The sequence below is a fragment of the Lipotes vexillifer genome, unplaced genomic scaffold (genome assembly GCF_000442215.2).
Source record: "Lipotes vexillifer unplaced genomic scaffold, Lipotes_vexillifer_v1.1 scaffold749, whole genome shotgun sequence".
Classification (NCBI taxonomy): domain Eukaryota; kingdom Metazoa; phylum Chordata; class Mammalia; order Artiodactyla; family Lipotidae; genus Lipotes; species Lipotes vexillifer.
This window is the reverse complement of record NW_006782834.1, coordinates 2,517,093-2,540,051: the sequence shown is the minus strand read 5'-3', so window position 1 is coordinate 2,540,051 and position 22,959 is coordinate 2,517,093. Positions and strand designations below refer to the sequence as shown.

The following is a 22,959-nucleotide window of genomic DNA, read 5'->3' as shown; positions in this document are numbered from 1 at the left end:
GGAAGAGCTGAATCAAAGTTCTAGCAGACATCATCACATCTGGAAAATAATACCTTTAATTAGAAACTTCAGAGCAAAGAGTCTATTGAGGTAAAAACGAATTACTCTGTACTCTTTGATCTACTGAGAATAACACACCACTTACTCTTATCTTTGTGTGTTTTATACTGAGCCAGGTCTTGGAGAAGTTCTTCAGTCATGGCTAGAGGACATCGAGCTGTTATCTCTTTTATAGCATTGATTCTAAAAAAAGGAAAAAAATAAATTAAAACAAACAAAAACCCCCCAGCAGTTTCATGTGGTTCAACCTAAGAATATTTTCTAAAAAGACTAAATCAAAAGGAATGTAAGTTGGGTTTTATAGGTCTTAAGTCTTTTAAACTGCTGCATGGTAGAGTGTGAGGGTGGGGAGCCTCAGAGGGCTTTGATTCCAGACAGTTTACTGCCATTTCCTCAACTAGAAGAATAAGAAACAGTGTCATCTCTGTAAAATACAGGCGTACCTCAGAGATATTGCAGGTTTGGTTCCAGACCACTGCAATAAAGTGAGTCACACATATTTTTTGGTTTCCTAGTACATACAAAAGTTATGTTTAACTATACTGTAGTCTATTAAGTGTACAATAGCGTTATGTCTTAAAAAGTACATAATTTAATTAAAAAATACTTTATTGCTAAAAATGTAACCTTCATCTGAGCCTTCAGTGAGGCATAATCTTTTTGCTGGTGGAGAGTTTGAAATATTGTGAGAATTACCAAAATGTTACACAGAGGCATGAAGTGAGCCAATGCTGCTGCAAAAATGTCACCGATAGACTTGCTCCACACAAAGTTGCCACAAACCTTCAATTTGTAAAATAATGCAGTATCTGTGAAGAGCAATATAGCAAAGGGCAATAAAAGGAAGTGTGCCTGTATATGACAGCAGCATTTATTCGCCAACTCTAGGGGAGATAGTACTAGGTCAAATAAGGAAAAGTTAAAGGTCTTTAGGGCTGTTATCCCAGCAATATTTTCTAAGGGAGATACAAAGCAGCTGTTCAGCATACTGCTTAGTTATCAGGACAGATCAGTGGTCCTTAAATTAGTGCTCACACTCATTAAGTGCTTTTGAATTAATCAAAAGGGCCACTGAACCGCCTTGGGATTAAAAAATGATTCCATAACGAATCATCTGTTCCAGGAACATAGGATTTCAGGGTAGAAGACAGAAGAAAAACATTTAGATTGCCACACAAGCATTCATTTGAAAGAGGGAAAGCTAGTTAAAAAGCAAAATGTTGATTAGAAGGGCAAGTATCTTTTCTCTGGCTCAAAATTCTGACCAATAAATTAAAAATACCAAGCCTGCTGAGAAGACTGAAGTGTACTTTAAACTGTTTTTGCAGAGAGCACATTATAGATGAAATTTTACATCTTGGTAATGGAAAGCAAACCCAGTGCGTTACAACCATACCCACTGCCTACAGCCACATTCTACATACCCTACTGTCATGACCTCTCCAGAGTTCTTGTCGGTAACAAAATTGTTGGCCACAGTCATGAGCAATGACTGCATGATCTGAACGGGAGGGAGAGAAAGGATATGAGTGCTGGTAAAACATCTACACTTACTCAAATGCTTGACGATGAAGGGACCATAAACTATTACAGTGGAAAAACAGCCCTCCACCTTCGGTTTGGGAGTTGGAAGGATCAAGACTGAGGAAGACTGAGAAAAACATTCCACTCTGGGTTTCAGCCTTCTTCTTAGCTATCCTCAGATTAAATTTGGCTCGCCTTTAATATTAGTCCTCAACATGGATTAAAAATTGCTTTGACCCACGATCCTCCAACACTATTTTAATCAAGGAAAGAAATGATCAGTTTTGAATAATAATCACTATAAATTCACTGATATTCTTGCCCTCCCCAGCATAAAATTTGGCAATTAAACAAAACCAGAATTCTCAACAACTTGTCCAAAATAAACTTTACTTTCTACAGTAAAATGTTTTTACTTCTAAGAGTAAACTTCTATGGATATCTCCTTAAGAGCTAGTGTCTCTTCTACTCAGTTTAAAAAAGGCAGGGAGGACGGTAATCACTGTGGGAAAAGACACCATGATATACTTAGTGGCAGGGCTACGTATGCACTAGATCCTGACAGAAGTAAAGTTTAAGACTTCTCACCTCTGGGGGTACTAAGTGATGAGATGCCTGTGCAGCAAACAGAAGGATCTTCGTTACTTCTAAAAATGTCAGAGATGGGAAAGGCCACAGTCAGTTTATTGCCCTGCCCTCAGGACCACGGCAAACATGGCCAGCACACGCTGGCCGTAATGCTACTGCTGCTTCCTCTGCCCCAACACCCAACCCCCGACATCTGCATAGCTCACTGCCTCGCTTCCTCCTGGCCCTGCTTAACTGCTGCCTTATCAAAGTGATTTCCTGACCACATAATCTAGACAGAACCCATCCCAGCACTCCCTACTCTCCTCACCTGCTTCCTTTTTCCTCAAAATACTTCCCGTCACCTGGACATATTATACACAGCACTCTGTGGATCTTCCTCTAGAATGTAAGCTCTATGAAGGTGAGGATGTTACTTTGTGTTCACTGGTGTCTAATGCAGTGCTCAGACTAGAAATCACTCAATAAATGAATAAATACAAACACATATATACACACACTCTCCCTTTAAAGGGGCAGTATGGATAAAGAACTAGGCCTCTGGCAAAACAAAGAAGTGAGGTGAAGCCTAATCAGCCACTATTTGCTGAGTGATCTTGGTCTTTTTCTTTTTTCTTTCTACACCTCTCAGGATTGAAGTGAGGATTAAATGAGATGACTGTATGTAAAGTACTTAGCACAGTGCTTGGCTCATGCTGAATGTTCAATAAACATTCATTTCTTTCCTACCCTGGTTCAAGTCCAAAGGCAAAAACAACCATCTCTTCCTTCCTGCTTTCATGTTGCTTTTAATTAAGAATATAAATGAGGGCAATGAAAGCAGTAAGTTAAATGTTGGTATCTATAATGAAGTTACAATTAATAGTCAAAATTCTTTTTTAGAATTTTTCACATGAGTATTTATAGTATTACAAAAAGACTTGCTTTGAGAAACCAACATTTTGTTTTGGTGTTTTTCCCCCCTCAAATAATTATTTCTTAAAGTTGATGAGCAGAACAATTACCTCATGGCAGAATCTGCAAAGAAAACATACAGGTTTCTCTCCTTGTCTCTGAAGCAGAACACACTTCACTCCTAACTCTTGTCTTTAGTATTAATTCCAGAACAAAAGACTCTGGATGGTTAACTCCAAGGCCACCAAAGGAACACGGCAAGTGGAACCTTACCTCTTTGGTGGGGCTGCAGAAACCTCTGCACAAAGGGGTAGAAGTTGAAGAGAAAAAGCTGTGGAAAGAAGAATGCACTGACTTTAATATATATCTAGCTGAGCTGTGGCGTTTCATTTCTCCATGATGCAATTATATCACCAAGCTCAACTAACTGGGAATCATTTTTTTACTTTCTTTTTTTCTCAACAAGCAGTCATGCTACAGGATGATTCAATGTGCTGTATTAACCAAAGAAAGGAAGGCCTTGTTGCTATCCTATTATGTCACGGAAGAAGAAAGTGTACACAAAATAAACCAGGGGGTGAAAAGGCCGTCAAAAATCAACTTTCTTCTACTTTTAAATTGGTGTGGCTGCAGAACCAATTTTTTAGTCTTCAAAGATAATAGTAACTCAAATCTGAATAGTGCCTAGTGTAATCTGATCACCAAAAAACCCACAGTCTAGTTTTGTTATGGGATACCAGTCCAACCACACTGGAGGAATTATTCTGAGCTCCATATTTTAGATGGAAACCACTAACCCTCTGGAGTCTACCTAGATAAAGGAGACGAGGATCCACTTATTAAAGCAATTGTAATCTTTAACCTCAAGAAGAGAAACTTTGGAGATGGCCTAGTCTTTTTCAAAGTTCATCCTGTGAGAATAAATTTTTTTCTATTTTAGGTACAGAGCAAAACCAGGACCAGAGAAGTAAAAGGGAAGACTTGGGTTCAATACACAGATGGGTGTTCAATTGTAGCCAGTTGTGAAACTCCAGTATCATTTCCATCAAACCATGCTTGAATTAAGAATCACTTCTGCTTTTCCACTGAGCTCAGATTCAGATGACTTGAAATTATTGCACAAATGTAACAAGAATTGACCTGGTAATCCTGCTTTAGAACTGCAGCCCATGTAGAAAAAGCAATTTATTCACCAAAATGTTAAGTTTTCCTTAGAGAAATGGAATAAGTACATTTGTTCATTTTCAACTTGATATATATCTATACTGTTTGATTTTCAACGAAGGAGCCTGTTTTACTACTTGTTTTTTTTTTTTTTTTGAAGAAAGCAACACATTCAGTGATGATCAGAACAGCACTAGTTATAAGAGCAAAACTATAGAGAACAACCTCAATGGTCATTTCTTCATGGGCTGAATTTCTGGGAATCCCTCCTTTTCTACAATGGCAGTTAGTCTGAGTATGTGTGAGGTTTCCATATGTATACACAATATATATACATTATACCACCAAGGAGCTCTTGCAATCTAATTTAATATAAAGTGAATGACCAGAGAATTCAGCTTTGCAAACATGATCCTCCTGCTAGAGTGGGCTGGAAGTCAGGAAAGCTATGAAGGGGTAAACTGTGGAATGTAATAACAGTTGATAAAAATTTGTGGGCTATGTTGGCTCAGGAAAATTTATAAGTGAAACATAGATAAAATAAAGAGTAGAAAACCAGAAAATAGTCTATCCATAAACTGAATACATGTACAATTCAACATCCATACTAAGTGATAGGAAAACAAAGTGACAAAAACAGCTATTTTCAGAGTGAAAGATTTTATCCCTTTGTAAACTGTATGGGTTTAAATGGTTTGGGAGGGTAAAATTAAGCCACTGCTCTACCTCAGTGTCTTTTTACCAAGAAAAATTCTACTTCTAATATCCATCAAGAGAAACATAATGTAATTCAAACCTCGTGAATTCCCACCAATCTGGAGATGAGGTTCATGAGCATCATCTTCACTTCAAACCTCTCCTTAGAGCTCTCTAGCTGCTTCAGTAGTTTTTCTGCAAAATCTGGAAAGGAGAATATCAGAGAAGTATACTGTGGGCCCATGGTCTATACAACATAATCTAACAGGTGCAGAGAAAAGCAGTAGTTTGATCACTGACTCTGGTATGGCTGTGCCTGAAATCACTCTGCAGAACCAGGATGGTAAACACAGTGGCATGATCGAAGGTGAAAAGACTCACACACAGGCAAATATACCTTCAGTGGTGCCCAAAGTTAAGTCTTACGGATTTCCAAGATTTTTAGCATCAACATCTTGAGTTACTGTTGACAGATGCTCCACTTACAGTTCTCTGGGGCCCTGCTTCTCAAAGTGTGGTCTGCAGACCACCAGCAGCTGTCCACCTAATAGCTTGTTAGAAATAGTGAACTGCAGGCCCCACCCCCAGACATACTGAATCAGACAGAATCTGTACTTTAAAAGGATCCCAAGGTGATCAGTATGTGCCTTAAAGTCTGAGAAACACTGACCTAGAGGAAGGGTCAGCAAACTAAAACTAAAATACAGAGAGCATTTAAAAGCCCCACTGCCCAGTCATACCCCATATCACCTAATCGGTCTCTGGGAATAACAAGACCCAAGTACCAGTATAGTTTTATAAATTCCCCAAGTGATTCCAATGTGCACTCTAGTTTGAGAACTAGTGTTCTAGAACAGGGTTTCCCAAACTTTTGGTTTCCACATACCAGTTAAAAAAAAGGGACTAATAAAAGATTGTCAATTTTTTATTTGGTCAAGCACAATGTCTTATAGTACAAGAACTGTGTTATTAAAGACATGAATTGCAAACAGAGCTGTTCCTCTATATTTTTCTTATATTACTGTGGATTGGGAATCACTGCTTTGGAACAGAATTCTCTAGGCTACAACCAATAGGTAACAACTAAGCATTTACTGATTGTCTATTAAGTGCCAAGGATTTTATATTCCCTGGTAACCTTGAAGATAGGAATCTGAATAGGCAGATAGAGCCAACAAGGAACTTAGGAGGTCATAATTATAGTACCTTGGGGATCATGAATCAAGTGAATAGCTGAAAAGTTAAACACCTCCGGTTTTTTCTTCTTCTTTTGTTTCTGAAAGAAAGGGAGAGGAAAACATTTACATTCTGAATTACAGTGAAGAGGCCCTTGGGATTAAATGTGCTAATGTGCTAAAGGCTGTTATCAAGTCCATTACACTATTTATATTTATTTATTTTCCTTATTTTTTTTTTGGCTGTGTCGGGTCTTAGTTGCAGCACACTGGATCTTTTGTTTAGGCATGCGGGATCTTTTCGTTATGGCATGCAGTCTTCTCGGGTTTCTCTCTAGTTGTGGCACGTGGGTTTTCTCTCTCTAGTTGTGGTGCATGGGCTCCAGAGCATGTGGGCTCTGTAGTTTGCAGCACACGGGCTCTCTCACTGAGGCACACGAGCTCAATAGTTGTGGCATTCAGACTTAGTTGCCTCGTGGCACGTGGGATCTTAGTTCCCCAACCAGCAACTGAACCCATGTCTCCTGCATTGGAAGGTGGATTCTTTACCACTGGACCACCAGGGAAGTCCCCATCATGCTAATTAAAAAGAAAAAAAAAAATCTTTGTTCCAAAAACCTTTCTTTCAAGAAGAACTAAAGGTGGTTTTTAAGATTAAACCTTGGGGACTTCCCTGGTGGTGCAGTGGTTAAGAATCCGCCTGCCAATGCAGGGGACACGGGTTCAATCCCTGGTCTGGGAAGATCCCACATGCCTCAGAGCAACTAAGCCCGTGTGCCACAACTACTGAGCCCGCACACCACAACTATTGAAGCCTGTGTGCCCAGAGCCCGTGCTCCACAACAAGAGAAGCCACTGTAATGAGAAGCCTGTGCACTGCAACGAAGAGTAGCGCCCGCTCGCCGCAACTAGAGAAAGCCTGTGCACAGCAATTAAGACCCAATGCAGCCAAAAATAAATTAATTAATTAAAAAAAAAAAAGGTTAAACCTTGGAAATGTTCTAGCTATTAGCACCTATGAAACTTAAAGAGATTTGGAAATATGAACATTAAAAAACACACAAGGACCAAATTAATGACTTTCAAATAATTACAAAACAAAATGTACTTCATTTGCATACTCTTCTGAGAAGACATCGTGATCAAAACAAATGAATTTAATCAAATTAATTTATTCAAGCCACAGATCTTGCTAGAGCTGAAAACATTTATTCATCTAAAAAATTAGTGCTTAAAAAGTCATCACACATTTCTAAGTCTTTCAAAATGCTATTTTCTCTATTCCAAATGCTTAAAAGCTTTTCTAAAGACCACATATTCTGCATTCTAATGATTCCTATCTCATTTCCCAGGTACAAGTCTCACCTTGAGGACTTTCATAGCCTTTTCCAACTTCTTCTTGTTTTTGGAGCTTTTCTTCCCTGTGGCATACTGCACTAGCAGGTCTCTTGCTGTCGGTCCTTCATCCTGAAGAATAAACTACTTTGTAAAACTATAAACATGGAAAATCTGCATAGAAGCAAGGACTAACCCTTTCAATCACTTCTTTGTACTTATACTCTGCATGCAGCTATTAAAAATAAACACAACTTTAAAAATTCAATAAAAAACAAATTTACCCATCTGTAGGAACAGGCTCATACAAAGATTTTCACTGCAACACTGACTTTTGTTTTTATTTTGCTTTTAGTTTTTATTGAAGTATTAATATACAGGCAGAATGCAACTTTGTTTTTATTTGAAAAAAGAAACTGGAAACAAATATTTATCAATAGGGAAATGCTTAAACTATAGTACATCCATATTCTGAAATATTATGTGGACGTTAAAAGAATGAGGTAGATCTATATGTACTAGTAGAAGAATATCTAAATGCATTGGTACATCTATATATGTCATCACAAAGGAAGCAGGTTGCAAAATAATACATATATTATTTATATATGATTTAAAAACAGACCACACACATAAGACAATATGTATACACATCCACACAGAAATGCATGGGAAACGAAATGGTTATCTATGAAGAAGGAACTGGGAAGTGGAAATAAGAAAGGGTCAAGATAACTTTTATCTATAGTATCTGAAATTTTATACATTAAGAATTATTGTGCATACATTATTTACTAAAGTAATAACAAAAGGTGTTATCCCATATTCCAGTATTCTTGTTACCAAAATACTAAAATGGGAAGGGAACTTTTTAATATTAATAAAAAATATTTTTAATAAAGAAAATTTCATGACATCATAAATCCTGATTCTTCCTTTTAAAGATGCTGTACTGCCCTTCTCCCTTTCTCCACTCTAAACTTCCATGTCAACACTCTACCTCAAAAATATATTGGCAGTAATTTTTATTCTGAGTTCATATAGTGAGATATAGGTATAGCTTTAGCACTAAGAACAGGGTTGAATGAATCTAAGTTTTATTAGTTACTTAACCAATCTTTCTGAATGTAAGTGACAAGTTCTAAATAGAATAAAATCTGAGCATGGCAGAACTCAATAAAGGATAAAGGTAGCATCTAAGTTTCTTTCCAACTTTTACAACCTGTACTGAAAACAATAAAATCTGCTAAACTGTAAAGTTCAGAAGTATCTATGGTTAAACTAACCTCAGATTCTGAGTCACTGTCCTGTTTCTCCTCTTCATCTTTTCCAAGGAAGAATGTCAAAGCAGCAACTAATATCTAAAGACCAATTCAAAGTCAATTACTCATCCCAGCTTACAACAAAGAATAAATACTTTTGTCTGTATTTTACACATGCATATGAACTACGACCTGAAGGAAAAAAAAACAAAGAATGGTAGGATTTGGGCTCATCTGTCTTAGCCCGGCTCTTCACAGTTGTTATCCTTCAAGTAGAAAGTCAGGAACTTCTACATCCCCCCACAAGAAAAGTGATATAGCCCCTCTAACAGAAAGTCAAACATGTCCTTAAATTCCTTTCAGCTGTGCCTGAGTCCAATAAAAGAGCAGTCAAGAATTACAGAGGAAAACATAAAATAAACGCTCAGGCTATCGTTTAATACCAAGCATTTTAAAAACTCATAATTTTGCGTGACTCCTCTAAAGCGCAAATAAACCAGGGAAGCAGCCTAAGCACAAGCAGCACGTCCGCACACCACCTCTTCCTTGCATACCCATCTCCTTCACCTTCTAGCTGGAGAAGCGGGCTACTCACAGACAGTGCCTTCACACAGCCATACACGTGGCTCACCTTGGTGACCTTAGAGAAACATGCTGTGGTGATCACATTGACAGTTTTGGCATCATTCCTGGGGGAAGACAGTTGAGTGTTTTAAAGTGAATTTTCATTCGACTGTATTTGACAGCATAGACAATGGCACAAAATAAATAAATATTTCTAACATGTTAAAATTCATAGTTTGTAATATTTCAAAAAGTCACGGGTTGCTAAACAGTCAACTACAGGCAAACATTTAATTCAATTTTAGCCCAGTCTTGTGTCAGAAAATTATGCAGCCATTCAGATGTATTTTTTGAAGAAATTTTAATGACATAAAACCTACTCAAGATAACTGGGGGGGAATAAAAAACCAATAAAAAACTACAGTACAGCAATATTCCAACCATACTTTAAAATTCACATTAAAGACAAGACAGGAGGAAATATCATAAAACATTAACTGATTATCTCTAGGGGGTGGGACTATCAATAATTAAAAAAAAAACTTTCTAGCTTCTCCAAATCTTCTGCTGCAATGAATATTACTTTTTATATTTTAAAAAAATTAGTGAATAAGAAAAGCAAAAGACATGAGTTGGGACACTGTACCAACAAGCCAAAGTTTATGAAACATGATAATTTAAGTATATAAGGTAAATTGATTTGAAAATCTTCAGAGAGGCAGAGTAGAAAGAGCCCAGATTTCAGTCAGACAGATCGGGTTTGAATGTCAATTGTGCCTTTTACTAGCTACTAAACTTAAACTTATGAACCTATGGGTTTCATTACCTATAAGGTGGGAATAATCCCAAATAAGCTGCATTACACTGTTCTGAAGGTTGAATGAGGTAAGGCATAGTGCAAGTGCTCAAGAAATGGTAGTCAATATTGTTATTAGTTATTTGGATTGCCTCCATAATTTTACTTCCAACTTAATCTATGGCAGAGATATATTAAAGGGCTCAAAATCAAGAAAAATATTTGTGTATGTGTTCTGTGGTAATTACAAATGAATAAAAGACTATTTCGAAAGAGACAGGTACATAGATATTACCAGATGTTTCTTCTGTAGAGTTCAATCATCACATCTAAAGATATCTTGGCTGCAGTTGCATTGCTATCTCTTAACATGGTATACATGAAATTCTGCAATACCTGAAGAAAAAGAGGAGAAAGAAGACTTAATAAACTGCACGATACTGTACTATAATGCTGCAAACATGCAAAACAAAAGGGTACTTACTACATTCACTTTATTGTTCTTGTGTTTTGCATTTATATTCTTGATATCAGTCACAATATGAGTATATAAAGTCTGAGGAAAAGAAACAAAAACATATACACATTAACCAACATTTCTAACCTTGCTTAATTTGGAGAGAAATATAAATGTACTGGAGGATTTAATTTTCCCCACTTTTCATTCTATCACAAAAGAGACCAAAACCAAACAAAATAAACAAAAAAAAGCAGGTAAAGCAAAATGAAAGTTACCCTCAAAAGGTTAAATATCAAGTTATATGACCCAACATTTCCACTCCTAGTTATATATCCAAAAGAAATGAAAATATATTTCCAACTAATGTTCAAATATTCATAGCTGCATTACTCGTAACAGCCAGAAAGTGAAAACAACCCAAATGTCCATTAATTGATGAGTGGATAAACAAAATGTGGTATAACCAGACAATGAAATATTATTTGGCAACAAAAAGTAATGAATACTGACATATGCTACAACATGAATGAAATTTGAAAACATTATGCTAAGTGAAAGAAGCCAGTCACAAAACAATTACATATTATATGATTCCATTTACACAAACTATCCCGAGTAGGCAAATCTATAGAGACCAGAAGTACATTGGTGGTTGCCTAGGGCTGGGGCAGATGGGAAAATGGAAAGTAACTGCTAATGGGAATGGGGTTTCTTTTGGGGGTGCTGTAAGCGTTCTAAAACGGACTGTGGTGATGGTTGCAAAACTCTGTGACTACACTAAAAACCCCTGAATTGTACATTTAAATGGATGCATTGTATGTGAATTACATCTCAATACATTTGCTTTTTTTGTTTTGTTTTGTTTTGTTTTTACAAAAGAAAGTCAGGGCTTCCCTGGTGGCACAGTGGTTAAGAATCCGCCTGCCAATGCAGGGGACACGGGTTTGAGCCCTGGGCTGGGAAAATCACACATGCCACGGAGCAACTAAGCCCGTGTGCCACAACTACTGAGCCTGCGTTCTAGAGCCCGCGAGCCACAACTACTGAGCCTGTGTGCCACAACTACTGAAGCCCGTGTGCCCTAGAGCCCATGCTCCCCAACAAGAGAAGCCACCGCAATGAGAAGCCCAAGCACCACAACAAAGAGTAGCCCCCGCTCGCTGCAGCTAGAGAAAGCCCACATGCAGCAACGAAGACCCAACGCAGCCAAAAATAAATAAATTAAAAAAATAATAAATTAAAAAAATAAAAAGGAAAGTCCAAGCCCCTAACTGTATGCAAGACAATACTGGGATTTTTACAAATATCAATGGTACCCAAAATATGCTCCCCTGGATCACTTTTATTCACAAGTTAGTCCAAGAAGTACAATTGCTAAAATCAAATGGTTGCAGTCTCTTAATATTTTGAAAAAAAAAAAAATTTTTTTTAAGTTAATGTACGTAAACTTTAGTTTCTCTTTCTTAAAATTCTTTCATAAATCTTCAACTTCTGGTCTTACTTATGCAAGCAAACACGAAGTCACAGGGAAATATTAATAACAAAAAAAGTCAGTTTTGGGGGGAAAAGGTTGGGAGTGGTTACAGCTACGAGTGTCCAGTCCATGCTCTGATTTAGCTGGTCAGTACAGCACAGCGGAAAAGGGCTTGGGTTCTGGAGCCAGGTTCCCTGGGTTTATGTTCCTGCCTCACCACTCAGAAGCTGTGTGATCCTGGGAACATCACTCTATCACTTTGTGCCTCAGCCTTTTCATCTATAAAATAACAACAATAACCCCTATCTCATGGCACTTTGTGAGTAAACGAATACGTAAAATGCTCTGAAAATGGTAACCTAGCAAAAAGTAAACAATAAATGTTAGCTATCACCATTATATTGCATGCACACAGTGGTCAATTTTTTTCCTATCAAAATTATTCTTAGCTGTATCCAATAGTATGAAGCATCAAGAGACTCCAAATGTTATATGTTTCATGTAACTGCAAGGAAGAATGAGATATGGAGTGGAGCGGGGAGTGATTTTGCTCTTTACCTTTCGAAGAAGCTTATCGTGGCAACGCAGAAGTTCAAAGAAGAGTTCTAGCAAACTTGATGGATTGATGAGATTCTTATTTCTCAGCAAGATTAAAGCTTTGCAAAATGTCTCAGGAAGGAAAAAGAAACATACTATAAGATAATGATAAAGTTAGGATGAGAAAATGGAGCAAGCATATCCCAAAAGGACTTAAAGTCTTCTACTAACTAAGCATTATTCTAGGCATGGGAACAGAACAGTCAGTCTCTGCCCTCATGGAGCTTAAACTGGGGGTGGAGCAGAAGAGGGGACAGGCAAGCAAGTAAGCATATCAACAGGTATACCTCATATAGGAAGGAAATAAAACAGGGTAATATCATTGATACATAGTGACTGCAGGAGGGCTCCTTTTCACAGGTCAAGGAAGTGTCAACATAGAAAAACGCAGTGATCAGTAAATCCACAGAGATAAGAAAGGTGGGTTACAATAATATAACACACTAAATTGGGATAATCAAACTGAATTTGTGACCTTACAAGGCATCCTTTTGAAATACAGTTTGTAGTAAGATCGGCCCAATGGTAGTTGTAGCACCCTTGCTTACCACCAACTTTCACAAGTATACTCTAAAGAGGAATGCTAATTATACAGACTCAATCCCTTGCTTCCTATCAACATCCTAATCATTTTTAAAAACCCACTAATCATCATAAAACACTATAAAGAAATATACACACACATTTAGTTATTTAATAATGCCTGCAGACCAATTTGGTTGGGTACTGTTAGCACACAAAACTTAAAGAAGACCTAATTACTTGGAAAGACACTAAGTCTCCACACTCAAAATCTCAAATCTGTACGGCCCACAAGGACTTGACCTAAGTCTTGACCTAAGTAAAAGTCTTCTGTAATGGTTCAAGTTTGAAGCCTATTAGGCTGTGCTGCCAGGTCCCATGTCCCAACTGAGAGTTAACCAGAGACTCCAACCTTGGCTTGTCTGAGATGGTATTCTTTTTTTTTTGGTCTGATCAAATTAAGATAATCCTAGAGAAGTATAAAAATTGAAGAATTACAGAAAGCCTGGGAAAATGCAAGAATAAGAAACAAAGTTGAATCTACAGACTTAGCATTTTTATAAGTTTTGGTAAAGGATATTAGTATGTTTTGAGATCATAATATTTGTGTAAGTTCTAGCAGCTGTAAAGGTGTTTGAAAAGCTGATATATAAAATTTGAAAATGCCTCTTGTTGGGTTCCCTAGAAGCAGAACCCAATTTATTACAGAGGTTTGTCTAGGGTGTGCCCTCTTCTAGAAGGGAAGTAAAAGAAGCAGGATAGGGCAGAGAAAAGCTGGGCAAGGATGTGTCCTTGGCTGAAGACTAGCTTTAATCTGATTACAGAGAAGCCCTGGAGCACAAGCTGCAACAAAAGTTGGACCTTGGGAAGGGTTGGGCTTTTGAACCTCTGGGTTAGTCAGATACCACCTGTGGGCTGGGAGGGCCACTTCCCAGGTGCTAGGGCTCCCATTTAGCTGAAGACAGTGCTCCAGAGAAAGGGCAGCTGGGGGCCATTAGCAGCCAACATTCCCCGCAGGTGGGGGAAATGGAAGCACTGCCGTGGTAAAGGGATCCCAGACAGGACCCAATGTCAACCACTAAGGTAACAATGTTTAAATGCTCAAACTGGCCAATTAATAGATAAATGTCTAAACTAAGCTTTATAAAAACTATAGGTTATAATTAGGGTTCTTCATGCATTTGAGATTTGAATGACTAGAAGGAATCGCCTAATCAAAAAAGGGAAAAGAGCATCTCGGCAGGGTTAGCATACTGGTAGAACTGAGAGATGAGAGAGAGGAGTGCAGCAGCAAAGGAAATGAGGTCAAAAACACAGGAAGGAAGCAAATCTTGTAGGGACTTACAGGCTAAGTTAATAAGTTTGAGTTTTACTCTGTGTAAATGAGAAGCCACAGAAGGATTTTAAGGAACAGGTGACACACTGATTTACATTTTAGAAAGACATTTAAATGATAGGCTGTTCTCCTTTAAACACATGTTATATGCACATGGGAACACAGCACAATTCATCAATCCAACTACTGGTCCTACCATTCGGAGATCTGGATCCAAGACAGTGTGATTGTAGGAGAGAAGATCTTTCAGCTCTTGAGGAAAGTTACTTAAATGTTCTGGGTAACAGTGACCAATCTGTAACAAAGCAAAGGCTCTTCTGAAGTTTTTCTTTCTCTCCTATAATTCATATGCACATATTAAGGATGTTCTGCAAAAGGAGAATAAAAGGCTATGTTTCATAGAAGCAGATGGCTCCAAACCATCTCTTTTTCTTCTACATGCTAATCTCTCTGACCCCTTTCATATTTCCTCTAGTCTTAGTAAAGTATGTGGCATGATTCAGAACCTGCTTTTATGATGAATTTGAAGAAAACAAATAGTTTGAAAGCTTTTTTGCTCTGGTTGGTTCTGTGAAAAGCTCTAGTGAAATCCTCTAACTGAACATAAGGAGGAAATAAAATCTGCAAAAAGGGAAAATTAATTTTCTTTTTAAATGAAGTTTCCGCTCCCGAATGGAATGAGGTTGGGTATAAGTGAAAAATATTCTGCAAGCTGTGTGCCACAACTGGTCTTCGTTTTACTCAAAAATTATCTTACCTGTGCCATAAACATCACCAGCTCTGCCAGTTCTTTGCTGGGTTTATTTGGTTGTAATTTGAAAATCTCCACATTGGATTTGTAGTGATTATACTGCTGTAGAAACTGTAGAAAAATAAAATTTAAATTGGTCACCTTCTATTATAAGAGTTTCTCAGTAGAGAATTAAAAATTACTTAGAAATCTTTGATAATGGCATTGAGAAAAAGATATGGCAAACGTATGTAGAAACACTATGTTTTCCTTATCAGAATTCTTCAAAATGAGTTTTGAAAAATCTGCGCACATTCTGGGTAATCTAAAGACCCTCTCCCTTATCATTAGAAATTTAGGTAGTAAGGTATAAAGAACAGTGAAACAAGAGTCAAAAACTCAGATCTGGCTCTCCACTGCCATTTACTATCTAAATGACCGCCTACTATATTGTCCATGTATATAGAGCACTAATATCTGCAGAAATATGTGAGTCAGAAAATGTAAATTATAATTCAAGTACACAAAACTCTCCAGTCAAAATTCCCCTTCTTTTAAATAATAATTATGATTTTATCCTGGAGTTCTAGATAAGATGTGTTAACAGGCAAAAGCAATAAACACACAGAAATAATAATAGCTTCCATTTATTCAGCACTTGCTACGTGCTAAACTCATCATGTACATTATTTCATTTAATTATGTTTAATCCTAACAACAACCCAACAATCTAATGCTGGAACTCACAAGGCCTCAGTTCCACACCCTACAGCTACTCTCATGCTAGGCCACGGCTTTAAACTATGCGTATATGTGTTAGATAGAGTGATAGGGAGAAAGAAGGAGAGGGGGAAGGGAAGGGGAGGGGGAGAGAGACACTCAGAAGGAGAATGAGAATTTCTTTTTAATTTGGCTGCTCCAGGTCTTAGTTGCAGCACGTGGGAGCTTCGTTGTGGCCTGCGGAATCTAGTTCCCTGACCAGGGATTGAACCCAGGCCCCCAGCATTGGGAGCGTGGAGTCTTAACCACTGGACCACCACGGAAGTCCCAAGAATGAGTATTTCTTTATATTACCAGCCCTAACTGGTTCAGTGAGCTCCAAATTGAGGTACAATATGTGTGAATTTGCATAAATATTTGTTAAGTGAATGAAACAGTAATCCTCTGTAGGTATTATCTCCTTCTCACATATTAAAATACACGTAGGCTCAACTGGTTAACCGTCTCTGGTTACACAATTGGTCAACAGTTGGGCCGGGATACGGAGTTAGTTTTGAAACCACTGCTTTTAAATACAGTGCTGTACAGACTCTCAGCTATTACTTTGGCTAATGGTTTACACTGCTTTACACATCTCAAAGTCTCACCTCTATTACTCAACTTCTTGTATTTGTTCCTTAGTCTTTGTTTCCACTCCCTTGAATCTTTGGAAAGTCTCTCTCTACTGGTGAGCTAAACCACTGAGACCGCTATTTGTTAAAATGTATTCACATAAATATTTCTATGTGAAAATCTGGGGGAGGAGGGAAATGAGAAGGGCAATCAAAAGATGAATAATTGTGTTAGCCATCTGCACATACAAGTAACTGAAGCAAATACCTGTTTAATGCCGGTCAGAAAAATGGGTGTCTGAAGAAAGCACTTGCCAAAATAATGTAGCAAAATCATCACTTTCATTTTGTCACTTCTCAGCTCAAACACCTTTAATGTTCACAGTTTGTATGAGGTCAGTATACAAAGCCCCTCACGGTCTGGACCTAATCTAATTTTCAATTTCATCTTTTCCTGAGGTAAATTCTCACATACAGGTCATGCCAGCTTCCGATGAGACTGAATCCTGTTTTTTAACTAGATAATACTAAGCTCTTATGTCTGTCTCTTATACTTGAGAATACTCCCTCCTTCCCAACACAGTCCACGGCACAGAGCGCGGGCTCCCGGAAACAGACGTCGGTGGAAAACAATCTAAACAAAAGTTTCATCCACTGTTACAGACTAATCCCATTTAGGGGTTTCAGAAAAGAAAAGGCTTGAGAAACCTGTCTGGAAGTCAGAGGTTGGGGGTGGACCATTGTCTCTCGACCTCAGTGAGGTCGGGAGATAACCCCTAAAGCAAAAATGAGGTCTTTTAAATGGTGTTTCTGTGGCAGCAGGGTCTATGGAGCAGGCAGAAAACCCAGACGGGCAGCAGATTTCAAAAGGTGGGGAACGAACCCTGTGGCATGTCTCTCCCTTAACCCCTTTTCTCCTCTCGAGGAACCCCTGAACTTAAGAGCAGAACACGAGGCGAGCCAGGATCCCTGCTCCACTCCACGCCTCCCTCCAGCCACTGTCTCAACCAGCAACGTCCCGGCTTCTAGCCTCACCGCGCCGCATTCCTACCTCCTCCACGTAAGCCGGCGGGTCTCGCTTGATCAAATTCTGTAACTGCGGCAGGTTGCTGGGCAGCTTGTTATTGTTTCTGCTAGACATATTAGCTGCCGACTGGCTCCGCGACGAGCAGTTTTAAGAAATCCCACTCCGCGGGCAATTGCAGATAGTCCCAGCTACGGCTGGGAGTCGTACTTCCGAGTACGACCGGAAACAGCACATGAGTAGCTCGGCCGGCGGCGCCATCTTGACTCCTAAAGCGAGCTTGACTACGGGAGCCTCAGAGTATCAAACTTACTCTCACGGCGAAATGCTCTATAGTGGTTTTTACGAGGTTTTTGCTTTTTTCCTCGATCAACCGCTGCTACTGTCTAGCGTTTCTGAAATAGTCTGAAATGCAAAGACTTTCTTCACACACCTTAGTTTATTTCATCATCTTGACACTCTTATGAAACAGACAGATGAGAATTACTAGTTTTTATTAAAAAACTCACAGCCTAGGGCTTCCCTGGTGGCGCAGTGGTTGAGAGTCCGCTTGCCGATGCAGGGAACGTGGGTTCGTGCCCCGGTTCCGGGAGGTTCCCACATGCCGCGGAGCTGCTGGGCCCGTGAGCCATGGCCTCTGGGCCTGTGCGTCCAGAGCCTGTGCTCCGCAACGGGAGAGGCCACAACAGTGAGAGGCCTGCGTACCGCGAAAAAAAACAAAAAACAAAAAACAAAAAAACTCACAGCCTAAAGTTAGAAGCTAAAAATATCCCTAGGGAGTTGATAGCACTATCCAATTTTGGAGAGGGGGAAAAAGGTCAACTTTTTTTTTTTTTTTTTAGTACGTGGGCCTTTCACTGTTATGGCCTCTCCCGTTGCGGAGCACAAGCTCCGGACGTGGGCTCAGCGGCCATGGCTCACGGGCCTAGCCGCTCTGCGGCTTAGTGAGATCTTCCCGGACCGGGGAATGAACCCATGTCTTCTGCATCAGCAGGTGGACTCTCAACCACTGCACCACCAGGGAAGCCCTTCTTGTATATTTTAGATAGCTGTTCTTGTGTTGTTTTTAATTGTTTCAACCCAATGTAACCAAGGGAAAAGGGTGTGAACTGAATAAAATGTAGTTATGTTGATTGTTTTAAAATGCAAATGAATTTGTATTTAAAAGCCAACTATTGTCATAACCTTTGTAAGTACTGTTCAGCCAGAGTTTTAAATTCAGATCCTGGTCATTTGAAGAGAATACATTTCCACAGTTTCATGGTGTGCAAAAATAAATATGTGGAGAATGAATTAATGAAATAGAGTGTTGTTAATATAAAGAGACACTTGATCACTCACTCTGTTTCAAGCCCTTCACTTGTATTTAATCCTGAGAAGAGCCCTCTAAAATAGGTACTATAATTATCCGCACTTTGCAGATGAAGAAACAGGTTCAGACAAGTTGACTGCTTAAGTTCATAACAGGTGAGGAAGCTGGGATTTCAATCCAGGCAGTCTTGATTGTAAACACATGAGAAAGAAAAATGTAGCCTAACAGTTGTCAGCTGGTAAGCTGGTCCAGCATCAGTAGATGAACCATGGTATTCCCCTGCTTAACATGAGCAATTTAACACAACACCAACTTCAGTCCAGGTCATCTGTGGCCAGGTCGGAATGAGCCAAAAACAAGGCAACTCTGTAACCACATCTAGGCACAAGCAAATTCAAGCACACTGTGCAAACCGCTATTAGTTTTTCTGCCACATTTGGAGAATGACTATTTTATTTATTAATCATTGAATCAGGTACTCATGAAATTATTAAGAAGTAAATGTAAGCAATAAATCTTTTTTTTTAAACCCTTTCACAGATTTAAATTAAAAACATTGTTTTTGGTTAGTTGGATTAGTAAGAAAAAAAGCATCCTCAAAACAAAACATACTGAAATTATTTAATATAATTCCTGTCAAAATTGTAAGCTTATGTACTATGAATATTTAAGTCACTAAAATGTGACTTATGAGTAAAACACTCAGGCCATGTCACAAGCTTTTACAGTATTCACAATCTGTCAGGCACTAGGGTAGGCTGTTTTTTTGGTTTTTTTGTTTTTGGCGGTATGCGGGCCTCTCACTGTTGTGGCCCCTCCCGTTGTGGAGCACAGTCTCCGGAATGCGCAGGCTCAGCGGCCATGGCTCACGGGCCCAGCCGCTCCGTGGCATGTGGGATCCCCCCAGACCGGGGCACAAACCCGCGTCCCCTGCATCGGTAGGCGGACTCCCAACCACTGCGCCACCAGGGAAGCCCCAGTAAGTGTTTTTTTGTTTGCGTGTTTTCGGGGTTTTTTTGGCCGTGCCACGTGGCTTGCGGGATCTTAGTTCCCAAAGGATCAAACCCAGCTGGCAGTGAAAGCACAGAGTCCTAACCACTGGACCAACTAAGTGTTTTGAGTACAAAAATAAATAAGGCGTGGGCATTTGCCCTTAGGAAACTCACAGACTAATAAGAGAGAGAAATAGAAAATACTCTACTTTTTAAATAAATTTTTTTACTTATTTATTTTTGGCTGCATTGCATCTTCGTTGCTGTGCTCAGGCTTTCTCTAGTTGTGGCGAGCGAGGCCTACTCTCCGTTGCGGTGAACGGGCTTCTTACTGCAGTGGCTTCTCTTGTTGCAGAACACAGGCTCTAGGTGCACGGGCTTCAGTGGTTGTGGCACGTGGGCTCAGTAGATGTGGCTCACGGGCTCTACAGCGCAGGCTCAGTAGTCATGGCACACGGGCTTATTTGCTCCATGACTGTGGGATCTTCTCGGACCAGGGCTCAAACCTGTGTCCTCTGCATTGGCAGGAGGATTCTTAACCAGTGCGCCGCCAGGAAAGCCCAGAAAATGCTCTTAAAATGAATAAATGTGTTTTTACGATAGAGGAGTGGAACCAATAGGACAACATAGCCAGAGGAATCAGAATGTTTTACAGTTATGGTACCATTTGATTGAAATTCTGGAAGATGAGTTTTTTTTGGAGAAGGGAAAGAAAGGCTTTCTACATAAAGAAAGCAACCAGTGTAAAGGTGCAAAGGCTTGAAAAAGTCTGGTGGAATTAAAGGATGACCAGAAGTCTGGGTGTGACTAATGGTTGGGAGGGGTGTGTGAAGCGAGGAAGGAGCTGAGGAAAATGAGTGGAGTGAGGTTATGCAGTCCTGATGATGAAAGGCTTTACATGCTAATCTAAGGAGGGCATATGGGTCTGCTCATTTTACCCCCCAAACACCCTGAAGCAGGATTTTTTTTTTGATAGATGAGAAAACTAAGGCTGAGAGTGGCTAACTAAATATGTATTTTTTAGATGTTAAATAATGGCTATATTATATGCAATGCAATGTACATATGTTTAATGTATGTTAGATCAACACCAAGAAAACTCCATATTCATTTCTGTATTTAGTCTTGAACTGGCAAAGGAACTTTCCATCTTTTTCTGACCCCCAAATGATTTTTAACCTAAAGTGAATTATTCTAGAAAAGAAACTATCCTTTATGCCTTTGCAAAAGAGAACCTATTATTATAATTATAAAATGGATCATAATATCTGGATTCAGATGACTTAAAAATTTCTTATTTGAAGGAGCCTAGTCTAGAGGACTATTTTAAACTGTTTGCATAAGAAGCACACTCTTTTGACTTATATCTCTACTTGGGGTGCCTTTTTGGTAATAGTCTAGACAGCAGCTTGAGCACCAGTCTTGAGCCATTAAATCTTATTCCAAGTACATTAGCAGGAAGGAGGAAGGTGGGGATGGGCAAAATGGTACACCTCCCAGCTGAACTAGTCCTACAAAATTTCCAAACAATATAGTACTTTTTTTTTTTTTTTTTTTGTGGCTGAGTCACTCACACGCCTTGCAGGATCTCAGTTCCACAACCAGGGATTGAAACTGGGCCACGGCAGTGAAAGACTGGAATCCTAACCACTAGGCCACCAGGGAACTCCCCCCAGACAATAATGTATAATACTTCTGCATCTATCTCCTTGGTCAGAACTTAGTGAGATGGATAGTACTACAGGCAAGTCTTTGCTGGGTACAATAAGGCTCTGACTAAAGGAAGGAGAGGTCATGTTTGTTCTGAGGAATAAGGAAAGGCTTCATGAGGATGGATGATGTATTTGAGATGTCTTGAAGGATGTGTACAGTTTTGATGAGAGGATACACAGGGAATAAATAAACAAGAACTCAATTGGGACAGGTAGTAATCTCCATAAGAGTTTATTAGTATCATTTATTTAAGAGAACTTTGTGGCATTCCTTAGGAAATCCTTCCTTCTTTATAAAATGAGAGTGTTGAACAAAGCCAATTCTCATGCCAACCTCATAACTTTATTATACTGCCACGTGGATGTACGATTCACATGATGATCAACAGAATCTTTCTTCAAACTGATGCTTAAGTATACGCTATTCATTTAACCTTATCCAAAGCAATAATATCTGGGAATGATGGGTTTGATGTGCTGGTTATATTTTCTAAATACACGTCAAAATAGGATGGAAAATTCCTGAGCCTAGCTAAGACCAAGACCTCTGCTTCCACATGAGGTCCCACCCTTTATTTTGTATGCTAATGTCTTTATTTATTTTATAGCTTTATTAAGGTATTAATTTATACCTTAATTTATAAGAAACTGGCCACAAAGTATACAATTTGATAAGTTTTGATACATGTATGCACCCATGAAATCATCTTCACAATCAGGGTAATGAATATATCCATTATCCCCAAGTTTCCTTGTGCTGCACCATCCCCAGACAAACACACATCTGCTTTCTGTCACCACAGATAAGTTTGCACTTGCAGAAATTTTATACAAATGGAATCATACAGTATCTATTCTTCTGTGTCAGACTTCTTTCACTTATAATTATTTAAAAATTCATCCATGTTGTGAGTATCAATAGTTTGCCCCTTTTATTTTTGGGTAGTATTCCATCATATGGATATATTGCAATTTGTTTATCTGTTCACCTGTTGTTCAATATTTGGGTTGTGTCCAGTTTGGAGCTATCAATACTCGCGTTCAAGTCTTTCTATGGATATATGTTTCCTTTTCTCTTGGTAAATGCCTAGGGGTGGAACGGCTAGATCACATGATAGGTTTATATTTAACTTTTTAAGAAATGCCAGTTAGTCTTTTGCTTCCATCATTCCACTGAAACTGTTTTTATCAAGATCACCAATCACCTTGATGTTGCTAAGTCCAGTGGTCAATTTTCATTCCTTACCTGCAGCATTGGATACAGTTGGTCTCTCCCTCCTTCTAGAAACATATTTGGTAATTGGCCTTTAAATGGTCTCTCTGCTCCTTCCCTTGCCCCTGTTGTGTATTTTCTTGTAGTGGTAGCCAGAGGGATCCTTAAATAGATCCAGTCACTCCTCCAGCTTCTCTT

General features: G+C 39.0%; 1 protein-coding gene across 1 annotated transcript in view; it reads right to left on the bottom strand.

Moving 5' to 3' along the window:
- The window catches only part of SDAD1 (SDA1 domain containing 1), a 23,972-nt gene extending 6,226 nt beyond the window's left edge, over window positions 1-17,746 (bottom strand). The window contains 17 exon segments of the mRNA XM_007472043.1: window position 1; window positions 4-39; window positions 146-243; window positions 1,485-1,561; window positions 2,173-2,231; window positions 3,340-3,397; window positions 5,027-5,130; window positions 6,133-6,202; window positions 7,467-7,568; window positions 8,723-8,797; window positions 9,330-9,387; window positions 10,354-10,454; window positions 10,543-10,614; window positions 12,551-12,661; window positions 14,644-14,742; window positions 15,205-15,309; window positions 17,560-17,746. The exon segment at window position 1 is cut by the window's left edge and continues 22 nt beyond it. Of these exon segments, the coding sequence (XP_007472105.1) occupies window position 1; window positions 4-39; window positions 146-243; window positions 1,485-1,561; window positions 2,173-2,231; window positions 3,340-3,397; window positions 5,027-5,130; window positions 6,133-6,202; window positions 7,467-7,568; window positions 8,723-8,797; window positions 9,330-9,387; window positions 10,354-10,454; window positions 10,543-10,614; window positions 12,551-12,661; window positions 14,644-14,742; window positions 15,205-15,309; window positions 17,560-17,649 (1,316 nt within the window). The 5' untranslated portion in view covers window positions 17,650-17,746.
- Window positions 17,747-22,959: the final 5,213 nt, after the last annotated feature.